The sequence below is a fragment of the Nothoprocta perdicaria genome, unplaced genomic scaffold (genome assembly GCF_003342845.1).
Source record: "Nothoprocta perdicaria isolate Ctin4 unplaced genomic scaffold, notPer1 scaffold_126, whole genome shotgun sequence".
In the NCBI taxonomy this organism is placed as follows: domain Eukaryota; kingdom Metazoa; phylum Chordata; class Aves; order Tinamiformes; family Tinamidae; genus Nothoprocta; species Nothoprocta perdicaria.
The window spans coordinates 1,014,823-1,041,323 of record NW_020454383.1 but is presented as its reverse complement, the minus strand read 5'-3'; the positions used below and the strand labels follow the sequence as shown (position 1 = coordinate 1,041,323).

The following is a 26,501-nucleotide window of genomic DNA, read 5'->3' as shown; positions in this document are numbered from 1 at the left end:
ATGTGTTTAATGGTATCTTTTACTGATTTTCCCAGCACATCTGGTGAGAGCTAATATATTCCAAAACATATATACTAAAAATAAATGGAATAATTTCAGTACTTCAAGTTCTTAAATAAGTTGTTTTCTACAAAGTGACCAAGCTAAAAAGGACAAATTATAACAAGGTCAGAAATTAAAAACGTTTGCTCTTCAGTATAACACTTCTTGTTTAAGGTAAATCAACATATAAAGGAAAGATTAATGTGCAGAAATATTTTTCTTTTTAGAACAAATCATTTCTTACCATAAGGAGATTGGTAAATCAGAAAAAAATGTCATTTTTAAGCAGAAAAAGAAAGCAGAAACAAGGCTGGTGCAGTAAATCTACAAAGAGTAAAAGTTTGCTCTAAGCATAAGCAAATTGTAAATACGAGCTTTTTGATTACTAACTTATATAGTGTTATGCTGTTCACTATTTCTATCCATCTACATGTATACACAAATATACCTATATATGCATGTGTGTTTTTATAAATATTATGTATGAATATATATGAATATTTGCATTATTTGCAAATCATTCCATATAAAATATATTTCTATCCAAAAGATATTACAAGTCATAGTTGAACACAGACTGCCAAATATCCTTAGCGTCCAGGGGCAAGATGAATCCTATTTAAACCTTCCTATTAAATTCTGATCGAGTTTCCTCTACACCTTGTGCGTTGCCTAATTCATTGTGCACACAGTCCACAAGACAGCCATTTTCCTCCCTAAAGAAAAGATATTTGAGATATCTACCATGCCATATAATGAACAATATAGCTTATAAGAAAGGATGATACATAGAGCAGATAAAGAGCTACACGTTTTATCCAGAAATTCTCTTAAATTTGAGGACTTGATGTCCCACTCACCAGCAAGCCTGTAGGCACAAGGGAAAAAAAGTAGTTAAGTAATCAATTCTTTTTCAGTGTTGTTTAACATGGAGTTTTTGTTTAGGTGATCAGCAACACAGGTACTGTAGAGACTAATAACCTAATACTTAAAAATCTACTGAAAATGAAAATCACTTTCGCATACAAATTATAAGCATTACTGAAAATATCATATTTCAACACAATATTATGCATGCCTAAGTATAAGTGTAATAAGATGGTCTACGACTTTCACTAGTTTATGTTTCACGAAAATGGCTAATCACATTTTCCTTCTTTCTTAAAATGCACAAATCCTATACAAATCCTTTAATTCTTAGTTATTCAGCTACTAATGTAACTGCTGTCAGGTCTGCTGCATATAACAAAATAAATTAAGATACGAGTACTAAAAATGTAGACTATTGTTTTCATTAAAAAATACATTTGATTTGTCTATTTGGAAAAGAAAAAGTTAATTCTTAACCTATATTGTATAATGAAATAATAACCATGAATACGACGTTTTAAAGAGAACCCATTTGATTGGTTTTCCTCAAAGAAGTATAAACTGAGGTATTGTCATGTAAAATTTCAGGCCAAACTATATTAGAGGAAATTGAAAAGAAAGTCTTAATAATGAGAAGAGACTGACCAAGGATGGGCACTAAAGACTACCTGAACGTATACTTAAATACTACTACGCTAAGCTTATTTAGATTTACCTTGAATTCTTCAACAATAATGCTCAAGGCTTCATGTCCAGCTTTTCTCATGTCTTCTAACTCCAGTTTATGTTTTTCCTGCACATAAATAAGGAAAGATTATGTAACACATAGTCATCAGACATACCATCCTATTTAAATCAATTTTCTTTCTTTTTTTGTCCTCTGTGGAAAAATGCACACACTTTTTTCTTTTTTTTTTTTTTTTTGTATTACATATATGCTCAATTCACGTTGTTCTCACCTTATCTATCTTTTTAAGTACCGATAGTAGCCTTTAAATTCTTGCTTTTCTATAAAAATCCTTGCCTCTCTTTTGTGATCAGTTAGCAATTTGAACATATCCTTGGCTGTCATCATTTCACAATGAGCAATACTGCTTTATTTCTTCAAACTATCATGAATAAGAAGCTGATAAAATTTCTTTCTTCCCTTATACTCTTCTTGCACATCTTCTTAAATCAGCTAGTACAGCAGGCATCTTTTCCACACACTAGGAAAATTAGTGCAGAACTGCAGAAAGGCATTCATCATTAAGCTTATCTTTCAGCGATTACCAGACATCTCTATATGCAAATTACATTGCATATCTATGGCTTTCTGGATGGAATTTAATTTCCAATTTATTAAGTTTTGTAAGTTTTATATAGTCATAAAAAAAAGAAGAAAAGCAAAATCTAATATAAGAAGCATGTTTGTTTGTATTAGAAATAGCTACATAAAACTATTAAAAACAAATTCGGCTTTCTCACTATTATATCAGAAGAGAGCTTTCTGCCCTGCCATTCAGTTCTTCTCTACTGAAAGGAATATTTTAGCAAAACATTTGAAATTACAGATATTCATCCTGCAGTTCTTTGGGTGAGAGTGAGACACTGACATTCAAATATAACTGGTTTTCAGCAAAGTGTGGCACTCCACCAGGAGAGCTGATAGAAAGCAGAACTACATATAGAAATATTTGTAAATATAAACAAACAAATTACTACTTCAGATAACATGTGGATACATCTAGATACATCAGTTGAGGTACACTGGCGAGGGACAGATATCACTGACAAACTAGCTAAATTAAGATGTTTCTGCAATTTTTTGCAGAAAAAGAACTACAGAAGAGTAGATAGGAGAAAAATATGATCTGGTAGTTAACTTAAAAAGTTCACAAAGCTTAACAAATTAAGTTAACTCTGAAAAATGAACATTAAAAAAAGAAATCAGCCATTTTAAAGCATTCCAGATTGAAGGGGCGAAAAAAAAAAAGGCTTTAAATCAAAGGGGTTGAAAAAAAAAAGGTGTCAGAGATCCTTTGGCTCTATTAGTGGAACACAGTGCATCAACTATGGTGGAGGAAATAACGTATTTCAACCCAATATAAAGTGGGGCACCCCTGACCAGCATTACCTGGTAAATCATGATGTAAAAGGAAAAAGCACAGATTTTCTTCTGAGAGTAAATTTTGAGTTTTACAGAATTTGTGACTTATACACAGTGACACATCAAATGTGAACTGGTAACATAAGATAAAGCATCAACACCAAGGTATAATTACTAACACGAAAATTCTGTTTGTCAAAAAAATGGATTGCTAGGCCTGATCAATTTAGGAATAGTAACCAAAAAAAAAAAAAATCAGTATTTACTTTAAACATTCCCTGAAGAAGAGAAAATAATCTTATTTGTGAGAAATTACTGGTAAGGTGTAAGCTGTTTAGGATTGATCAGGTCTAGCAATCTATTTCTATGACAGAGTTGACAGAAAGGAAGAAAAAGCATTACTCCAAGTATAGAGCAGATAAGTTTTAATGTCACATCATGATACACTATTCATGGAAATACCTTATAAATATTCCAAAATTAAAAAGATTGGATGAACATGAAAGTACTGCATTACATTGCTTGTAGCATATGTCTATTTTCAAGATTTTTCAGCTAACACAGTAGACCTGTAAGTTTACTTCTTTAAAGTTGTAAAAATGTACAATTCAATTCCTCTTGAGGATGGCAGGCCTTTTTTCCTGGGAAGTTTGCCAAACACTGTTTCATTTTGATATATCACTCAGCAGAATATGTGCTTAGTCCTTGTAATACTCAAAGAGAGAGTAGACCAAAATAAACTTTAACATCATGAAAATGTATGCATTGATTTTCTGTCTCATAATGAAGATATAGCAAAGTTCCTGAGTTTTACATTTTAGCTATAAACAAAAAGGGAATTTCCCAAGGCCATTAGCTTGCTGATTTGATGAACAGTCATCATGACAATTCTTTAAAAACTCTAAAAATAAACCCTAGCTTATGTGAATCATATGCATTTATTAATTGACATAATTACTTTTAAAAAATACTACATTAACTGCATTAATACTTCTTTCACATCTCTGTGCTGAATAGCTTCTTAAATTACTTCAGTCTACATAAGTCAGTGGTATTTGTTAACATTCATTGTATTGACAAAGGCATTGGGCATGTCTATGTGAACACTGGGAAGGTAAGCGTGATGTCTCAGGGTGCTATGTAAAACTGCAAGAAGAAAGATTTGAGAGATCTCTTTGGGAAGAGAGGGAAAAGATCTGTAATGTAATTTCATTGTATTTATACCCTGATGGGTATTTCCCCTTAAATTGAAAGATCTGCTGAAACATTTTCTGGAGGAAGAGGGTCTTGATTTTTGTAGAGAAGGTGGAGGGGACAGATATGTTTGCATACTACCCACTGCCTCTGTGCAGATTCCCTACTAACATTCGATTTTGGCACACTAGTAAGTTATTTTAAATGCTGTTGCAGTATGTGTGAAACTCAATAGATGAATTTGTAGGAATTTCTCTAGAGTTAAATTCTTCCTACAGATTTCTTATTTGCTGTAGTGATTAGAGTAGAAGTTGTTAAAATAAGAAATATAATTTATCAGGTTATCAATAGCCCTAAGCTGTGCCATAAAAATAAATAAATGAATACAGCAATAACAATGCACACTACATAGCATAAGCAAATTGTAAATATGAGCTTTATACAGCAAGTATACAGCAGTATACAGCAAGTATACAGCAATAGCAATACACACTACATAGGTGTAGTAAGAGCCACAACCATATAAGAATACTAGAAAATCATATTTATAGAGGAAAATAAATCATTTTATTTCCTCCATTATTTTCAGGAAAGTACTGAAAATTTTGCTCACTAATAATGAACTATGATCCACAACAATAAAATCTTGAACTGATATTATGTGCTTGTTCTGAAACCCTGTTTTTAAGAAAAGTTATTATCAATTAGTTGAAACATATCAATTGTGTGTTTAATCAACACAGTTTACCTATGTGGTAACTCTACACATGCTCCTGTAACACCTGTGAAGAGTCATGTGCAATGTGCAAGCCTGGTATCCGAGTTAGCATTGACTTTGCCGATCTTCTACAAGATTGTGATAGTTCCAGAATTATTTGCAAAGGCAACTGTCAGCATCTTAGGAAGCTTTATTGTCTCTTCCCACATCTTCAGTACCAGAACAAAAAAAGCAACAAAATGTAGTTGTCCACATGCAACATTAGAAAACCGATTTCACATTGATCTTGCACACAACTTTTCACTTTGCAGTAAATTGTTTAGACCTTTCATATTAGACTCAATTCCTCCATTATATCAAGATTTTCCTCTCCTCAAGATAATTTTTTTTTCTTTTCTAAGTCTTTTTTTTTTCTTTTTTTTTTTTTTTTTTTAAGTCAATAATGAATTACAGTGGTATTCACATTGGTTGTGTTAGTAAACTGGTAACTTCTCAAGACACTTCCTTATGCTCAAAGCATGCTCAGAATCAGTCCATAATAACTAATTAATAGACATGCAAGAGTGTGCTGTTGTATAGTAGATGCAGACTGGTTTGTCTCAATATCCATTCTATCTTAAGAGCTAAGGCTGCCTCCAGAAAAAGCAACAAAGCAAGTAACTTCCACTTTGGTCATACTGCTAACATCCTAGCAAAAGATAGAACTGAGAGTCTGAGAATATAATGACAAGTATTTTTAATAGGAAGAAATAATAGCTAATATTTCTCTTAGCAACAGAAATGCATTATATATACAAACTTAAGCTCACCATAGGAAGTATTAGTGCCTCCATACTATCATTTATTTTATACAGGTAACTATTACTGCCACCTGAAGCATACAACAATAATTGACTTTGAAGTGAATAGTGAAGTATAATAGGGAATAGATTTTCATGAGCAACTTCCTAACATAGTGGACATTTCCTGCTGAGATGTGAAAAGGTATGGAAATAGTGTGAAATAGAGAATAATGTGAAACTATATGTTCAAAACAAAATATAGTTCCCACTGCAGATGCAACTCAACTCTTTAGGCATGTGCAGTTCACTACCTCAATCTTTACTTTGTTGTATTAAGATATTAATATTTAGTGAAAAATACTACAGTACTTAATTTGGTCCTTTATTCTTCCCTCAACTGAAGAGAAAATTAACCAAGAAAGACATAATAAAAGTTCTCATATGTAGAATCTACTAATATTAAGTATTTTTTACTGTAAGTTTGCTAGTAAAACAGACATGGCAAATGGAGCAGTACCTATCACTCATGAAACCTTCTTTGACTGATTTCAGAGTCTTAAAACAAAGTGCTTTTCCACAGAAAGCCCTAGAAAGATTTGCCTTTGCATTACAAATCAAACAGCACAATACTTCCACAGGACACATTGCTTATAGTTCATTACATCACATGTGTGATTTTTTTTTTTTCTCCTTACTTGGATACATCCTGTATTTCCAATTTCAAACATACTATGCTTCCACAGTGTATAGTGGTTAAAACCATCATTTATCTATATATACCAAAATTACAATTCTGAAGATACCTTTTGTGCCAGAAATAGTAACATTTCCATCTGCAGCAACATTGCAGAAGTCATAAAGGCATGTTTTAGAAATACAAATGATTGAAATAAGGTCTGTTGATTTTTCATAGAGTTGGTATATTCAATAATGGCTGATGTTTAGGCTATTTTCTTCTTCTCTAAGCAAACAAGTCTCTTAAATTATCAAAAACTATGCCAACAAAAATCAATAAAATGCTAAATGCCATTAACACTGACAAGGTAACATGAACTGAAACACAAGAAGGTCTATCTGAAAACAAGAAAAAGAAAATTTCTCAATTCTGAGGCTAACAGAGCACTAGAACTGGCTGCCCAGTTGTGGAGAAGTTGCGGAGTCCGCTTCCCTGGAGATATATTCAAAATCTGCCTGGAAGTGATTCTGCGCAAAGTGTATTAGATGCCCCTGTTTGAGCAGGGTGTTGGACTAGATGATCTCCCAAGGTCCCTTTCAACTTCAACCATTCTGTCGCAACATATTTTTTTAATGAGTATTTTTTTTTAATAGAAGAAAGATGATGGACAAAAATCTAATGTCTTAATATAACAATAACTTAAAGAAGTACCATGCCTCCCTCCTGTCCTTTCCTCCAAGCACATGCATAAAACTGAAGCAATAACTGACTTTCCATTCCTGTATCTAATGAACATTTTCTCCAGATCTTCTTACACTTCACCATTACGTTGTTTCTAAAATATACTTTGTATCTCATTCTCTCCTCTCATAATGGTAAAACCATGACTCTCAACTTCGGAGAGTTACTGTTATCCATAAAAAAAACCTTTAAATCTCACTTCTTTATTCAGTATCAATCAGATAAAAAAGAACAAAGGTCAGAAATCACTTTCCTCTCTCCGTCCGCCCTCCCAATGAAATCAAGAGTGGAGTGAAATAAGAGCAAGAATACAATCCTGTTACTAAAAAAGCAAGGGGAGAGGCACAGGGATTCTAACTTGGATATAGACCTTACTATCTCCAGCCCATCAAAATAAGACCATGCACAAACCACCTTGCTCAAGACCCCTCAATTCCCTTCCAAGCCACCTAGCGAGGCCGCAGTAATAAGCCCACACTTTCTTTGTTGCGTAACACAAATCAACCTCTATACACATTTTTAAAGGCTGTAGTATTAGGAGTGAGTTTGGACTCAGACTTCCCACAAGTTGGCTAATTCAGATGAGAAAATCATAATTAAGACCTCCTTCAGAGCAGCTTTCCTCTTCCGTCTGGAAAAAACACTGCTTACAGTAAGGTAAAAAAGGCTAAAGGCTTCTTCAAAAAGAGGAAATGAGGAGGTAAACCCTTCTGAAGTGCAGTCTTCCTCAACAGGATGCACCCAGATTTATTAAGTAGATGTAAAGATATTTAAAAGAATAGAGGTCTCATTAAAAAGCTGAAGAAGTGCAACATATTAAAAATACATTTGCAGACTTATAAGTAAAACTTCAGTATAATATTTATCCCTGGCAATAAATATTGACTAATCTATGCTAACCATTCTAAATAAATATTTGTTTTAGGATATATTGATTTGTGACTTAATTCCCCAAACAAAATAATGCCTGTCTAGCAATAGGTTTAAATCATGTGCTTATTTGTTGGGAATTGTATAGCACAACAAAAATATCAGTTAATTTATCCCATTACTGCTCAGGCTTAAGAGTATATATATATATTTTGAATAGTATGTTATATACAATATATACTAATATACTAATATTTATAAAATAATATATATTATAATATATAATATATTCAATTTGCAACATCATGTATTATGCTTCATGTTTTAACAATGTAAATACATGATTATGTGTATATACATGATATAACTATATACATTAATATATTAATGCATTGAATTATATAAAAATAATAATTTAATAATAAACTAAAACTTTAACAGCATAACTGATTTCAGAAGCTTCACAAAAATGATCTGTTATGTCTTGGCAGTATGTGGTTACATAACCATTTTTGAAAATAAGATGCTACTCATTTTATCTGTGTGTTAAAAAGTTTCAGCAACTGCACTACTCAAGTAAAAAGAAACTAAATTTTAAAGAGACAGTTGGGATTTTCCATGGTTGATATAGAATATGTAGATTAATTTTCATGTGCAATTCATCCCAGATTTTCTTAATTAAACACATTAACAGTGTAAGAATTTGTTAGATTGGAATTCATTCACACTATTTGTTTATAACTCAATGATATTTATGTATGATATATATAAGTATACATCATACAAATTATATATACATGAATTACATACATGACAACTATTTCAATTAATCAATCTGTTCCATCACAAAGTTCGTACTAAATATAAAAATATAATTAAATACAGTAAAATGAAATAATGTTTAACCAAAACTCTAACTGGACAATAAAATATCATCCAATGAAGCATCCAAGCACATAATGACCAGAACTTATGCACGAACTATTATCAAAATTAGGCGATCTAGCCATTAAGGGGAAATTGACAAAATATCATCCTAATATTTGCTATTCATCTCATTTCACCCAATATATAATCATGAAAAAAGTTAGGAATATTGACTAATCCTGACTACTACTGACTAAGATCTAATATTTCAACAGTTGGCAATGATTGATTATAACTAAAGTTATCTGTCAGATACTTGAGACTGAATATGGACACGAAATCAGTGGTTCTAGCAATATAGAGCTCCTTTCTACTAGTGCTAATTCTCACATTTTTGAGAAACTGAATTCCAAATAACTGCTAACAATCTTAGAAGAATTCTCATAACTCTTAATAATACATGTTCTACTCTATTCGAGTCTTGAGTAACCTTTGGATAGTTCCAGCTTTTTTTTTCTACAAAAGCTATGTTCAATGAAAAAATTGGTAACATAAACTCGGTGGGACACACCTCCAATTTGTCAGTTCTTCTCATTTCAAAAGGGCCTCAATTAAAGACTTTCCTTCTTAAAAACAGAAAAAAAGAAAAAGATGCATCATTCTGAATACACTTACTATGAATACACAAACAGAAATGTTGCTGTGATTAACGTGTGATACCCCAAACTTAAGTTAGCCAATACAATTCAAATAGATCTTGGATACACATGGATAAAATAGGTAAGAGCAGTTACAAAGTGAGCAGACTGGAATGATTTTTGCACTTATATACTTGAGGAAAAAAAAAGAGATATCTAGTCACAATTTCTGTTTTAAAAATCAGACAATCAATGGAGGTAAATATTTTTTTAAAAAGTTATTCATAAAGAAAATTAGTAACCTAGGTCTAATATCCACTATTCTAAATTAACCACTCTGGAATAAGAACATGAAATAACTCATAAAATGTCATTTAAAGGAAGGTTTAATGGAATAAAGAGAAAATATAAGGCATATGCTTTTTCTAATAGAAACAGTTGGGGTTTTTTTCATACTGTGTACAAACAATTCAGAGGAATGAAGGCATCAAAGTTGGAAAAACACAGGTCAAAAGATAAACCACTCTGAAATGATTCATTAAAAAAAGAGACTTGAAGGGAAAATAAGTGTCAGAAGGTGGAGTATAAGAGTATATAAAAAATTATTTTCTTTTAAAAAGGTGAGGAAATAAACGTGAGCTCTCTGGCACACACTTGAAACAGGTGGGCAAAGGATATTACCACATTCATAAATACCTTTAACTGTTCAGCAAAAAGATACTTCGCTGTCTATGAAAGTGCCTTTTCTGAATTTTCCAATTTTCACATTTGTAATGTAATGTTTGTAATTTTAAACCCAGCTATTCCCTGTAAAATTTTCTGGAATCTCATTTATAAATTTAGTTGCAGGTACAGTAGATAACTTTTTTCTTCTTTTAACACCTATTTTTCACTATGAGTATTCTGTCTCCTGTATGTCTGCACCTAAAACCAACCTAAATATTTTCTTAGAGGATGGTATTTAACAGGATGTAAGTCATATATTAGTTTTGTAAGAAAACATACATTTTTTAGTACTCCAGGCACAGAAAGGACCTACCTCCAAAATCTGCTTCCAGTCTCCTGCAGAACACCTTCGGAGTCATAAATGCATAGAATGAAATATACAGTTTTAGAAGGAATATTTCTTTTTGAACACAATTATTCCAAGAATAGCAATTTTCAAGCTAAGAACTGACATATAAGAAAATAAAGAGCTTACTACAAAGTGCTCTAGCAAAAAATGTAAGATTGACTTAACTAGAAAATGTCATCAAATGTTTTATTTGAGTTACTCTAACCTTTTTGTTGGTGAACAAATAGAGAAAAATACATTAAAACTGCCCAGTTTATTTCCAGTTTCAACATGTGCTAAAATTGAAATTGCTCAGCTAGCATGCAACCGCAGCAGTGGTTTTGCTTAACCTACTTAGCAGTTCATGAATACAAATAGGAAAGACAGCAAAATGCTATGGATTTTCCCTGTTTACATGATCTAGATACATCAGTCATCCCTACATCTCCAATGCCGCTTGAAGAAGATGAATTGTGTTTCATATTCCAACTTCCTGGTAACAGAAAATTAATTGGCCAGCTCTGTTATGGCTGAAATATGGTTGTATGGTTGAGTCTTCATTTTCAACCTTCCTTCCCAAATCTGAGCTGAAGGTACTTAAAAACTACTTGAAACAGAACGGGCTACAGCTATGCAGGATTTTGTTTGTTTTTTACGAAAAGCTTACTGAAACATGGCAATAAGCTTTTCCTGACAATAACTTTTCCCTTAAACTCAGATAGATATCAAGAGGGAAAAAATTAAAAAAACTCAGAAAACCATTAATTACTTCGCTTTAGGTACCAAGGCCACAGATCTGTTCACCTTGCAGCCAGAAGTCAATCCATCAGTCAACAGCAATACGGAAATACCCTGCTAGAGTAATATGAAATTATTTTTATAGTTGAAATATAGTTTGAAAGAAAATATGACTCCTAATGCTGTAAATAATTTAAGTTTCAAATAATGGCAATAGGCAAATTTTTGGATGCTTAGGTCTATCACTAGAGCATTCCTTTCAAATTTCCTTCCAACTACCATCTCATTTTGATCATAGTTCACTCATAAGCTCTGGTCATTACATACATGGGTGAATATCTTACTCCACTGGTGGATATTTTATTTTCTAATTAGAGTATTGGTTAAATGCTATTTCATATTTTCCCAAATATAATGGAAAACAATAAAATGGCAGATGACAAGAGCTGTTTATCTCTGAAAACAGGCAAATTTGTGTGTATTGGATGGCACTAAGATTGATATTAAGCACTCACCTAAACTATGAGGACATGAAATTCCATGTTTGTACAATTCTATTTGTACAATATTGTATGATAATTTTAACATTACAGAAAATCTTCATTCTTGCATTCCACACGAAAAATACTCTATGGTTTGGAAACATCATTTCCAAAAACAAGACATGCGATTAAGTACACATTTTGTACGAATGCATGTGATATATGTGTTCAATATATAAAGAAAACAAAATTATCTGGGAATATTAATCATAATAAGAATTGAAACTCACAAATGAGTACTCAGAATTAAGATTTTGGGATACACGTTCACTCCTCATAAGTTTACTAAAATTGACTGTTACTTAAACACACTTAATAAAATTTTCTTCATAATTTCAAACTTCACAATTTGAATGATATTTTTAAGAGTTAACCAGTGAAAAGATACCCAAAAATCAATCGTCACGGCAATAGATAAAATGTTATAATTGACACCGAAAATTGTACTTAAATTGTCATGTGGTTTAATCTCATTAGGTATCACAACATAACCTACTGCCATTTCTCAAAAAATATTCCGGATTGTTACATACTGATCTATAAATGATTCCTACAGTGCAAGCTTCCTTTCCAGAATTAAATCATTGTACAAAACTTACTTATTTTTAATTACAACTTTTTTGCAACAATCTGAATATTGTTAAATAAGCACAGTGCCATTTTTCAAAAACAACAACAAAGACACTCCCTGAATAAAAGAAAGCAATAGAAACAAAGGATTTTGAACAAAAATTTTGTTTATCACTTTGTTTTAGGACTTAGAATAAAGATATCAGCTGCCAAAAGAAAAAGATTTCACCACAATAATTATACAATTTTGTGGAAAAAGAACCCGCTTAGCTTCTAGAAAAGGTTGATGACAGCAAAAATGGGTAAAATGGCTATTAGAATTTGCAGATAGCAATACAATACAACATCAAATATGACTATGTGGTAGAGCAAGCAAATGAGAGCAGAAAACAATGTTTGAATTCATAGTGAATCATGAAATGAAGCTGTCTGCTGATAGAATAAACATCAGAAGTTTTATCAGATAAATATGTTATTGTAAAAATCAGGATCCACTGCAGGGTGCTAGAATCCATGCAATATTTTTTCAAATGAATAGCTAAAATGAATAAACGCATGTCTATTTGATTGCAAAAAGACATATTTGCATCTGCTGCCTTACAGTCTAAATGAACAGAAAAAGTCTAAAGCTGAGTTTAGGTGATTTTGTTATTAACAATGCACACAAATCAAAAAATTAAAAGTTTTCCAAAGCAATTTTTGCTCACCCACATCCTGTATGCAAAGATGTTACAGCACTTTTTCTGCATCTTAAAATATTCCAAATATCAAAGCAGGAATCAAAACACATATTCTACCAGCTCGCATGTATACAACATCTCAAACAGAGAACTTCATCAAACATTCCAACGACTTCAAAAATTTATTTCATTTATAATGAAATATAGTTTCTGCTGTGTCTGCTTTACTGTCTCTGGTCATGGTAGTAACACACAGAAAAAATGCTAAGAATGCAAAAATACACATAAACTCTGCTTAAATTTCTTGTTTTTATTAACATTAATCTCATGTAAACGAAACACAGAACTTTACAGCTTTTTAAAGAAAAAATGTGACAGCACCACATTGCCATCCGTTAGAATCACAGACTCAGAGAATCCTTAAGGTTGGAAGGGATCTTTAGAGATCATCTAGTCCAACCCCCCTGCTCCAGCAGGGACACCCAGAGCACAGGGCACAGGGTGGCATCCAGGCGGGTTTGGAAGATCTCCAGAGAAGGAGACTCCACATCCTTCCTGGGCAGCCTGTGCCAGGGCTCTGTCACCCTCACAGGAAAGAAGTTCTTCCTCACCTGGAGATGGAACCTCCTGTGTTTCAACTTATACCCATTTCCCCTGGTCCTATCACTGGCCACCACTGAGAAGAGCTTGACCCCTTCTTCCCTACATTCTCCCTTCATGAACTTATACATGTTGATCAGGTTCCCTCTCAGCCTTCTCTACACTGAACAGGTCCAACTCAGTCTCTCCTCAGACAGGACATGTTCCAGTCCCTTAATCATCTTGGTTGCCCTCCGCTGGACCCTCTCTAAGAGCTTCATGTCCCTCTTGTACTGGGGAGCCCAGAACTGCACCCAGCACTCCAGGAGAGGGGCAGAATCACCTCCCTTGACCTGCTGGCAACACTCCTCCTGATGCAGCCAGGATCCCATTGGCCTTCTTGGCCATGAGGGCACTGCTGCCTCATGGTTAACTTAGTGTCAACCAGGACTCCCAGGTCCCTCTCCATGGAGCTGCTCTCCAGCAGGTTGACCCCTAATCTGTACTGGTGTCCAGGATTAATCCTCCTCCGGTGCAGGACCCTACACTTGTACTTATTGAACCTAATGAGGTTCCTCTCTGCCCAACTCTCCAGTCCGTCCAGGTCTCTGAATGGCAGAACAGCCCTCCTGTTAGTTCAATGCTAACATTAAAACAGAGTGTGAATTCTGGTTCCAATGCTTAGAACCACTGATTACCACTCCCTCCCTTCTCAATTCGTCCATCACCAAACTAAATTTGATATTACCAAATACTACCAAACTAAATACTACTTCTCCTCCTCCCTGCTCGGGCTCATGACAAAGAAGGTTGGAATCCTGCGTGATTAGCTCCAAACACACTGTATTTCAGAGTACCAACTCAATGGAGGGAGAAATTTGTGCGGACTTTATGCCTTTATTTTGTCTTTGAAAATGTTTGTCTCTGCATACAAATACATATACACACAAACACACAAAAGAAAATACATTTAACTGAGGCATTTTTGCAGAAAAAAATCTGCAAAACAAAAATCAAAAACAACCAACCAAACGAAACCTGAGTGAACACTGTTGTCACTCATGCTTGCGGAAGAAAAGATCAGGAAAAGAACAGTAGCTGCTCTCTGGCTACTGCTTTGACAGTGAACAGTAGGAATCGGCCTAACAGATGGAAACCTTGGGCATATTATTTACTTAAGAAAATCAAAAATCGATTATATAAGAAAGCCAGAGTGCTACCTCCTAAATTTGGAAAACAGATAACTCTTTGATTCGAAAGTAGTAATGCTACTAAAAGTTAAATGCATTGTCATGAGATTGTCTCATTCACACCTTTCTGCTTTTCACTTCTGCCAATTGAATGAGGAATCTGTGGTTTATTCTTTCAGCTAATGTTAGATTCTTGCATATACGTTTTCCAGATATTGCAAAAAAATACCCACAGTAAGAAAAACTTGATGAAAATAAACTAATTTTATCTTCTCATACAAACAATTAAGTTGCTTTACAGTCATATAGACAGCTATAGGAAAGTTCTAAACTATTACTAAGATTAGATGTTTTTTATATTTAAAATGTTCTATATTATTTTATATAGTATTTTTATATTTGCTATCAAGAAAGAACTAATAAGATGACAACAATGAAATAAAGTAGCTTTTAGCTTTTATTGTCTAACCAGTAAGAAAGGTTTTAGAGAATGAAGCAACAAAGTTGTTTTCTATTTAGCAGAAAGGCTAACTCTCTACTCCACAGTCGCATTACCTATTTTAAAATTCCAATTTTTTTTCTTAATTTGACACTTTCTATTCCTCATCAAGATACACAGTAAAAAAAAAAATCCAGAAAAGTGCAGAAAAGTCTTAAGAACATGGGACTTAAAAGGTTACTGACTTATGAAGCCTTTAATCAGACTACTAATCTAACAAAAAATTATTTTATTTACAGGAAAGCATTTAGAAATACATGGTCAAGACAAAGCATTAAGATATGTTCCAACAACACTAAGGTTTACATCAGTTTAGTTGTTATGCCATACTGTCAAATCAGCCTCTGTTGTACTGATACAACTGTTTGTATGGAAATGATCTATAAAAAGAGTTGGATCACTAAGAAATATTTAAAAGCTTAAATAACAATGTAAAATGGTCTATATAATCATCAATTCAAATCAGTCAGAACATACCTAAAAAAGTCACAGAACGTTTAAAATTCAGAAAGGGACCTATCGCATGAGACATTTGTTTTCTATATTAACTCAAACATTAGAATAAATACATTTCTTCTAACAGGAATTAAGGCAACACAAACCTAGTGCTTGGGAAGCCACAATGAGTTCCGTTAAAAAGTTGTAGCCTAAGAATACCCAAAGCTAATCCATAGTCACCAGTCTCAGTCTGCTTTTTCTCTTCTCAATTTAACAGCACAAATAGCTGGCTGTTTCTGCTCGGAAAAAACTCTGTACACCTGTACTATGCAGCTGCCAAATTTACCCCCTGTGTGGCCACAGGGGCTGACATTCATGCTATAGAAGCCAAACAGGAAAGCCAAAGAAGACAGACAAATGAAATAAGCATTAAAAGCTCCACTAACCAATGCAGTCCAATATTAAAAGTTTTATTAATTTTAATTGTCAGCACAACTTAACTTTTCTTCTAATCTGATTCTGATTACACGCAGAAGACGACAAGAGGAAGAAGTACTTGAATCATTCCACAAAATACTCTTTCATTTGGCATTCTTGAAAACTGTTGAATCCATACCTCAAAAACGTACAATATAGTCAGAAACTTGCAAAACTCATTTATGTTCCCATTACCTAAAAGCTTCTGCTTTAATAGAATTATGAAAATGTTAAAAAATAACACAAACAATACTACTGGATAGACTTTATGATGTCATCAGCTTTAGTGTACCGATAGTAATCCTCTATATTCCTGAAGGTTTTTAAGCAAAATTTGTTTTTACAGTAAAGCTAGTAAACATTTCCTTTATTTGAGCAGTGTGATACACAGATAAACCAGAAAACAAATAAACAAAAAACAAGCAGAAAAGATGATCACAATTTAAAGATGTACTAGAGCCAAGAATTCAATATAGACACGGAATGAACATGCTTTATTACAGCAACTCTTACCAATTATTTGGTAAAGAACTACCAATAGAAGCTTTTGAAATGCTATAGTTTTTAAATTTGAAATGCTATAATTTTTAGTTTGGACTGCCACAACACTGGGAGACTGAAAAAAAATAGAATGAAAAAATTACAATTTTTTTTTTTTTAATGAAGGATCTTCATTTTTATGATGGAAGCAATTTTACTTACACGGTCTAGGAGCTTTCAAGTCATGCTTTCCAGATCTTTATTGGGGAACATTCAAACTATTCCACTCATAGTTAATCAAGCTAATGCTTTACAAATAGCCATCCATAACTAAGGCAGAACATGTTAACTCATACTGTTGACACACATGTGATTTTAATCTGTTTTGTGAGCTATGTGCGTGATTGGACTAAGAATGACATACTACGTGAAAGTAGACTAATGAATATATATATATCTCTCTCTCTAATATATGTATACACACACGTATATATGTGTGTGTGTGTATGTATATATTTTATGTGTATACACACACACAAATATACACATACATATATGTGTGTGTGTGTATATTTTTATATATATATATAAATATATATATATATATGCGTATATATTTATATATATTATATGCATATATATTTATATATATATAAAAAACACCCTGGAAATATTTCTTAAATTCAAAAGGTTCAAGACACTTGAAGGATTAGCTAGATAGGATTTGCACCAAATTTCCCTCAAAACAGTAAGACATTTAGAAAGAAACAATATTACCTGAAGCATTTTGTAATCATCTTGATGTGAAATGACTTTTTCTTTTTTTTCCTTCAAGAAATCCATTTCTAGATTACTATATTTCTCCAATAAATATTCTAATTCCTGTAAGGATTACAAAAAAAATACAGGAAGTTACACCTTTCTGAACTGTAAAAACACAAATTCTGCGAAAAAACACAAATTCTTCACTCAATCTAGTTTCATTCCTGAAGACCTTTCCAAAAGAAGCAAGCAAAAAAGTTACCACGTTTGACAATTGTTTACAACTAATTCAGTCCATTACAACCCACCCCCTCCAAAACACAAATCCTGTACCCTGGAGTGTCACCACAATATAAATATGCAATGGAGCTGAACTATTTACAGTGCCTTCTCTCTCCATCACTATCTTCATCAGAGATGAAAGGTATTGCTACCAAATTAGAGTGTTAAATTGAGGTATGTTCAAGAAGTACAAAATTATTTAAATAAAGTATTTCCATATCTTTAAAGGTTTGTTCTGTCATTCTATATTTTAAGAACATATTAAACTTTTAAAAATTTATAACTAAAATTACAAAAATAATAATTCCTACAGGCCTAATAATTTCCTATACACTCCAATAATGACTAGAACATCAAAATACTCAGTGTTTATTTAGCTATTTGCTAACAGTCACCCTAGTGCTTCCAGGAGAGTATCACTGCTTGATTTAAAAAAAAAAAAAAAAAAAAAAAAAAACCCCCCCCCCCCCCAAAAAAAAACCCACAGAATTAAAGATCTTTTGTTATTTTTTAAGAGGCTGTTGCCCCTACCAAACTCATTCCTACCATATGTAAGACACTAGCTGTTATTTCTGCACAGTTTAGAATGAGCTACCCTGCTGGTTCGCTGTACAGTTATTCAAACAGAGGCACAACTGAAGGGGTCATACGGGGGACAGAAGGAATAGGTCTGCTTGATTCAACCCTGCTCTTAGAAGAAATAATAAATGCAGTTCTTGAGACTCAAATCCTTAGATCCATCTATGAAGATAGGTACAGATTTTGAAACCATTCTTCATTTAGGGCCTAGCTCTTAATCTCTTCATGGTCTGTGCACATGCTTTCCTTACAGCTTTCCTCTGTCCTCTTCACACATACCAAAAAATCAATCCATTGCAGACCTTCCTATCTAACAAGTCACCCTCATTTTCGTTTCTAACAAGTCAACTCCTTCATATGCATGCCCTGATAGCTATTAGGAATAACAGCATTAAGAATACAAGAAATAAAGCTTTCTCTTACTCTTCAGGGCCCTCAGTGACAAATTCAGTCATGTAATTATGAAGTCCTGCCAGGTACTGTACTGTACAAAGGCACCTTCAACTTCAGGAAACACATTTGCTTCAAAAGCATGGGAGAACCACTGCACCTTCTCACCACCCAGCTGTATGCTAAAGAAAATATGTCTCTCTCTTCAACCTCTCCCTTTCCCGCCTCTCTCTCTCTTTAAGTAGGTCAAATCATTTTTAATGAAACAATAGAAAAATTCAGCCTGAATTCAGACTAATTGAAAAAAACATATACGCAGACTAATTTTTAAACTGTTTTTTCATTAAACTTGTCAAATTTTCTTTGTTCTTATAGAAATTAGCCATGAAAGTAACTGATAAATCCTGATATATTTAAATTCTGCACAAATATCAAATATTTTTGTATCAGAAAAGTAGTCATACCTTCTTAAGGATATTTTTTTCTTCTTCAGCAGTGCCAGGTTTAAGTTCTAAGTTCACAAAAGTTTCTTGCAGGTCATTCTTTGATTCTTTTCTTCTCTGTATCTCAGCACCCTCTAATGCAACAGCTGATGTGACTAAAGACTTATCCTCAAATAGATTTGAAGAGGCAACTGGAATATCTACTTGAATCTAATTCACAAGAGAAATAAAGTAGTAAAGAAAATATTAAAGGGAATATAACATTCCAGTTAAAGGGAATATATTCCAAGCAAGTTGAAATTCATTTCCAGACAAAATTACAGAATTTAAGAACTGTTAACACTAAGATTACTTATTTATAACCACAATTCTCTGGTCACACATGTTCTTACATGTAGGATGATGAGGGCCAAAAACAATCTCTAACAATGAAACAATAGCTATTAATTCTTAATGCATTCATTATCCATCGTTCCAACCTCCTTTCCTGCTTTTCAAGAACACTTTGAAAGAAGACTTAAAGAGGCAGAACAAAAGAGATTCCTCAGATTCCACTGCTTTCTCAAGAGAGAATACTCAAAGAAGTGACAGGGGACAGGAAGGAAACAGAATAACTCATCAAGGCATCATGTTTACAAGAAAATAACCTTAAACTGTCTTTGGATTAGTCACTTCATGTTTTTACCCTTTAGAGATTGAAAAACCTTGGAAAAGCTGAATTTCTATGCTAAAATAAAGATCTGATCCTGAAACTAGATCAATAGAACAAGAGTAGACAAGTCTATAATATTTAGCTAATGCTATTCTAGTGAATTGTATAATAAAGCATATAAAGTATATAAAACTGAAATTGAGGCTTCTCAACACACAGTCCAAAACATATATGATGAAGCCCATACTTTCAACAAAGCATAACCTAGGAGAAACTTAAAATATTTTGTGGTATATAGCATAGAAGCCAAACCTCCCTTCTTTAAAATAAAGGATAAAAAAAGAAAGGCTTACATTATAAAGTAACTTCAAAGGTAAATTATTAAGTTATATTCATCTGCCCTTTTTCGACAAAAACTTTTCCAAAAGTCCACAGCACTTGAAAGCTGGAAAGAGTGGTAGACAAACACCTCAGTATTTTTTTCAAAACACATTTGTCGAATTTCATCTGGGCCCTTAGGACCTTTTATTCTCAGCAGATGTTCACATAATGGATTGTCCTTTTGATTACTAAAGGAGCATCTCTCGATTCAAATAAACATAAAAACAGCCATTTGAGACTTCATGAGTGTACATGCATACATAGATGCACTACACAAAGCAGGCCAAAAGCAAGCAGAAACTTGTGCTCTGAATTCCCCTTCCACGAGAAGCAAAGAGAAGCTATACGCTGTAATTCTACCTTCAAGTACCACTCTTATCTTGAGTCTTGTACTATCAATAAGAATGTTGGACTCAGAAGAGAGTCTCTGCAGATGCAAATATTCAAGGATATGGTTAATATGAGAAGGCTTTAAAGAAGGCTTTAAACCAGATTCAACGAGGGAGGGCGGAATCATCAGGGAAGCTGATGATAAGGTAGGGAATGGCATACCATGCCATCCACACCAGTCTAACCCCACGGCCAGCAAAAGATGCCTGAAGCCTGCAGAGAGAAAACAGCAAAATAGGTGAACTACTGAAGGCTCACATAGTCAAGTTACAGCTGCTCCAGCTAGGAAGAGAGGCATATTGGCAGTCCAACTAAAATGCCTCTGTATAAACACACGCAACATGGGGAATAAACAAGGGGAATGGGAGATGTATGTGCAATTGCAGGCCATGATCTCACTGCAATTACTAAGACCACCTGTACTGACAGTCCTGTATCAGGAGGAGTGTTGCCAGCAGGTCAAGGGAGGTGATCCTATCCCTCTCCTCAACTCTGATGAGGCTGCACCTGGAGTACTGGGTGCAGTTCTGGACTCCCCAGGACAAGAGGGACATGAAACTTCTGGAGAGGGTACAGTAGAGAGCAACAAAAATGATTAATAGACCAGAGCATCTATCTTATGAGCAAAGACTGAGCAAGCTGGGCCTGTTTAGCCTGGAGAAGATTGAGAGGGGGATCTTATTATGTACAAATACCTGAGGGGAGAATGTAAAGAGGATGGGGCTAAACTCTTCTCAGGGGTGGTCAGTGATAGGACAAGAGGTAATGGGTACAAGTTCTATTGGCTGCGGATGAGGAAGAACTTCTTTCCTGTGAGGGTGACAGAGCCCTGGCACAGGCTGCCCAGGGAGGCTGTGGAGTCTCCTTCTCTGGAGATCTTCCAAACCCGCCTGGATGCCGCCCTGTGCTCTGGGTGTCCCTGCTGGAGCAGGCGCGTTGGACTAGATGATCTCTAGAGGTCCCTTCTAACCTCAACCATTCTGTGAATCTATAGTATCCTCCTCTAAGATGCAGAAGGGTATTTTATGTCCACCATATTTCCTCAATAATTTCCCTTTTAACTTTATTGAAAGGTACAAAGGCTGATCTTACAATAGAAGGTTAAATGTCTTTTCCTCATCTGAACACCGTCCCTTGCGCATGCTTGCTAATGTCATATTCTTTAGTTTGCATTATTTCCTGCATTAAAACTCATGGCAAATCTTGCATTTATGGAATTACGGGTCAGTCAGTAACTTGTTAGAATTAAAGATAAAAAGATCTACTGTGGCTGAAGACATGTAGATGTTAATTATCCTCCTAGTCAAAAAAAAAAAAAAAAAAAAAAAAAAGCTGCTTATCAAAATGTCAGAGAACGAGAGAAAGGACTTTCTATATGGAAAGCATCTTGACTGTTATGAGTCAAAACAAAAAAAAATTTTTTTTTGATTCTTATGAATTCTTAAGAACTGTTTGCTTTTGGGTAAAGTTCTTCACTTCTTATGGACTTTCCCCAGAACATTTCGCTGGAAAAAGTATACAAAAGGGGACCTGAAAAGCGACTAAGATTAAAACAGTGGAGTTGCACTAGCCATATTGCGCTGGCCAAAAAGCAAACTGTCAGTTTCAGTAAGCAACTCCAACTTCCACTCTCCAGCCCTCTACATCCCTCAAAAAAAACCCTCAAAATATCAGTCCTCAGAACTATTGCGACAGCAAAGAGATCATACAAACACAACTAGGTCCGCAGCAGATCAGGAGAGAAAACGAAAAATAAAAAAGCAGTATAAAAGAGGAGCAAGCAAAAACCTTATGTAAAGAATAAGATTAAAGTTACTTCCAAGATCTTGAGAAGCCAATCTTTACCAATACAATCTTCGTAGCTTTAGTATCATTACATTTTCTTGGAGAATTATCTGGCTGCTGTTTATGCCTTACTGCATCAGTATGGCTTTAACATATTAATTGTCCTTTAACATACTTTGTTTATAGACCATATGAAACACAGTGTCTTACAGTTATTATAGTATTTATGCATTATTCTCTTTCCACACTCTTTAAAAAAGTGAAAATATACTGCACTTTGAAGTCAAAATCACAGAAATCATTCAAGACCCAGCTTTTGCTCTTACAAGGCAACCTAATCTAGATTTGGCAAGAAAAGGTACAATGCTTTAATTTGTATTTAATATTTATATATCAAGCTCTCATAATTGATTTAATACATCAAGCTTTCATAATAAAACTCAGGAACTGTGGTTTTACCTGATCTTTAAGTATAGCTGCATTTAAAACACTGTTGGCTGTTTGAACAGCTGTTGCCACATTATCACTCGATAAAGTGAATGAGTCAGGAGGCACAAGGCAGGAAGAAGGCATGGAGTGCTCCAGAAGAACATCAGCAGCCACATTTTGAGATGCGCGGACTTCAGATACTAATGTAAGAAATAAAAAACAGAAGAAAAAAAGCATGGTACGATTAGCTCAGTATCTGAAAACCTGAATCTAGCAAAACACAGTGTATCAAATATAAATAGGCTAATAGAGAGTTACCTACCTCTTACAATCCAACCTGATTAAAGAGTAAGTCTAGACAAGGTTATCATATCTTTGACTACTATCAACCTAAGGAAATTCTAACCTGCTCAGAGTGTAGCTGCATTAAGTTCACTTTGTAACTTAGAAAGATTTCATAAGATAATGGCCATCAGCAGCAGTACTCCTGGAGTCCTGCCTTTCAGCCTCAACATCATCTTTAACCAGGCTAAGAAAACTGCAAAACCATACATCCTAATTTTCTCAAGTTTTAAGGTTAAAAAACCCCTCCTCGCTGTGTCTTGGAGGACATATACTAAATAGCAAAAAAACATGATAAATATGATAACAGCAGTTAGCTTGTCACTTCGCAAAAGATGAAAAGTAACATCATAGCTAATAAAACAACGTGAGTGTAATTAAAATCGGAAAGAGAGCCTTTCCCTACCTAAACATCACAACAAAGCAGTTCCTTTGTAAAGTGTAAGCAGCTCACATTAACATTACAGATCTAGTGGATTCCAACATTACAGATCTAGTGGATTCCTGGAGATTCCACTTCAAGCTTCAGTACTTCAATGTTACTGTTTTTGAAACTACTGTTTCATACACACATATAGAGCATTCAAATGGACACTCTCATCTTTAAATCCAGTTGCTCTGTGTCCCATCTGCTTTATATCCAAGTTCTGGGTTACATGGAAGAACATGCAAACTTAATCTAACAAAAAGAAGCAACATGGACTGGGAGACAGAGACAAAATATGAGGATGCTGAGGTCTGCAAAGATGGATTTGGACATATGGAAAAAACAAACAAACAAATAGCAGAGTAGAAAACGCAAGCTGGCATGAAAAGCCTGGAGGACAGTATTTCAGCAATGGAACAGGAAGCAATTTGAGTAATCAGGAAAGAACAGGACCAGGAGACTAGAGCACCTGAACAGTAAACTCTAAATGGGAATTTTTAGGCTTCCTTTACTTACAACATGTTACCTTTGGAACCCTCTGTCAGAGTATCCTGTCTTTTTCCTCCCCTTAAAAATGCTTGTTCACAAAGAAAATGCAGATTCATATAGGCATCACCTATTGTGTGCTATTTCAAATGATAGAAATGGGGGCAAGGGAAGAAGTTAGTTAGTCTTTTAGTTAAAAGACTTACATTATTACAATTTTAAAGACAAATGTTCAAAGTAGAGAAATATGATAGGATTTCTAATAAATGTTCTTTATCAAGTAAACTCATTAATGATGTGCCTCAAATAAGCAATAAAGCCTCACTTACTCCAAAATACTATCTTTTCATACGTTGAATTTCAATTCCAGCTCACCAACCCAGGGAAATCCAACCAAAATAACTACAATAACCAGAAAATTCTGAGAAGCTATTTCTCTTAATAGTAGTCTTAAATCACAGAAAGATACCTTGACAGAGAAACTTGTGGACTTATTGTTCACCCTTTGGTGATGAACACTATAGTGTAAGCATAGTTCATATATAATTAATTTTTCACTAGAACTCACATAAAACTCTGTATTTTAAAATCATTTGACTAAATATAAGACCTTGCAGGAGACCATGAGAGCAGAAGACACTCTCCAAGGCATTTCTCAACCACCTTAATTATAAAGCTTTCCGTTCTCTTTTAGTTATATTAAGGATTCATAAATCAGCAAATGTAATTTAATGAAAGTCTGCATCTGCAACTCAACATTCCATGCCCTATTCACTCTTCTTATGAAGACACCAGCTGAAGTATCATTATCATTTTAGTTCAGATCAAAATGGACTTATGTGGAATCCTTACCTATCATAACGGAGAAGTTTCAGAAGAGTGAATCAGATTCAACTGTATTTCAGCAGCTCGTGGACACTCAAGTCCAAAGGGCCAGGCTAAAGCCAGCCTGAAGCACAACGCATCTAGCGGCAATAATGATTCTACAGTATCACTTTTGGGATCCTTTCCTGCTCAACTGCACAACCATCTGCTGTGATAGACACAGACATTCTGATACAATCTTTAAGAAGAAAACGCTTTTCCACACTAAAAGTGTAAAGTTTTTCCATTTTTCTTGCCCCCATCAATATAAATCCTTTAGCTCCTTCAAGTAAGTGGAGCAGGAGTTCCACAACTCTTGACAGATTTCCAAAGAAAAATGGTGTTCACTGATCAAAGCTACAGTACAATGAAGAAAAGCAGCATATACTCATTCATTTACAGGCTATATCAAAAGTCACATATCTATGAAGCTGAAATAAAATATACATATGAATTACAGCCAGAATTTTACTTTGAAATAGTAGTCTTGTGCTCTAGAAGGAATATCTCAAGTATATCAAGAGTGAAAGGAGCAAAAACAGTGAAGAAAAAAAGAAATAAAAAAGCAGTAAAAACAGCAAAAAGAAAAGAAAAAAATTATCATCACATTTTTCCCCTACTTCCCTTATCACAGTTCTTTGGCCCTTTAAATTTTACTGCATTTTGAACTGCATTTCTCAGGTTTTTTAACTTAAAAGTAACCTTCAGGCTATTTTTCTTTGAATGTCTATTTCAGTGAACAGTGAACATTTTCAGTGAAAATGCAATCCCACAGGCACGATTCAAGACAAAACGCTATGCTAAAAGGCAGATTTTTTTGTAACCCATAATGTCAGAGCCAGAGTATAGGGACCTACAGCCTCCATAATATTTAATCAGCAAAAAATAAATTAAAAAATAATTTATATATAAAATAAACTGGAAATTACTGATTATATATAATCAACAAATATACCCTTTCCAATACACAGCAAACTGGCACACAATATGTCCAATACAATCTTAAATAAATCCCAAACACCCTATACTTTTCCTACCACTGCCAGTGGAAAGCAATTGTCATTTATGAAAGAAAAATAAAATCCTTCCAAAAGTCTTTATCTTCCTTCCCAGCTAAACAAACAGGATCATCTAATATATTTGATTCAAAATAGGCAAAGTATTTTCTGTATTTTTACATTGTTTGTAGCACATAAATGAAGAGCTACTAGAAAGAGTTACATTTCTTAAAGAGTAAGTTGAGGAATATTTTAATATGTATTAGCGCTATATCCAACGTGCTTAAATAAATAAGTCTCCAATGTCATGCATAGTGTTCTGTAACGCTGTAGGAGTTTTACTGGTTTGCTTACCAATTTTCTCCTTTCCAAAACAAATTTAAATCATAATATTTTTAGATTCAGGGGATGAGGATTCATTCTCACATACTCAGGAGAAACGAGCAAGTAGGTATATGTGTATTGCTTCTAAAAGTGTAACCAGAATTAGAGTCAAGGTAGGTAAAGGCCTATCCAGCACTGAAGCTCATGTCAGCTTCTCTACTAATTTCTGGTTC

The 26,501-nt window shown here is 34.0% G+C and overlaps 1 protein-coding gene across 1 annotated transcript in view; it reads right to left on the bottom strand.

Annotated features, from left to right (window-relative positions):
* Positions 1–26,501, bottom strand: part of CCDC91 (coiled-coil domain containing 91) — a 105,954-nt gene that overhangs the window by 71,580 nt on the left and 7,873 nt on the right. Inside the window, exons 3-6 of the mRNA XM_026033241.1 lie at positions 22,858–23,027; positions 19,212–19,400; positions 17,512–17,616; positions 1,628–1,705 (exon numbers count right to left, since the gene is read on the bottom strand). Coding sequence (XP_025889026.1) covers positions 1,628–1,705; positions 17,512–17,616; positions 19,212–19,400; positions 22,858–23,027 — 542 coding nt within the window. The remainder of the gene's footprint in view (positions 1–1,627; positions 1,706–17,511; positions 17,617–19,211; positions 19,401–22,857; positions 23,028–26,501) is intronic.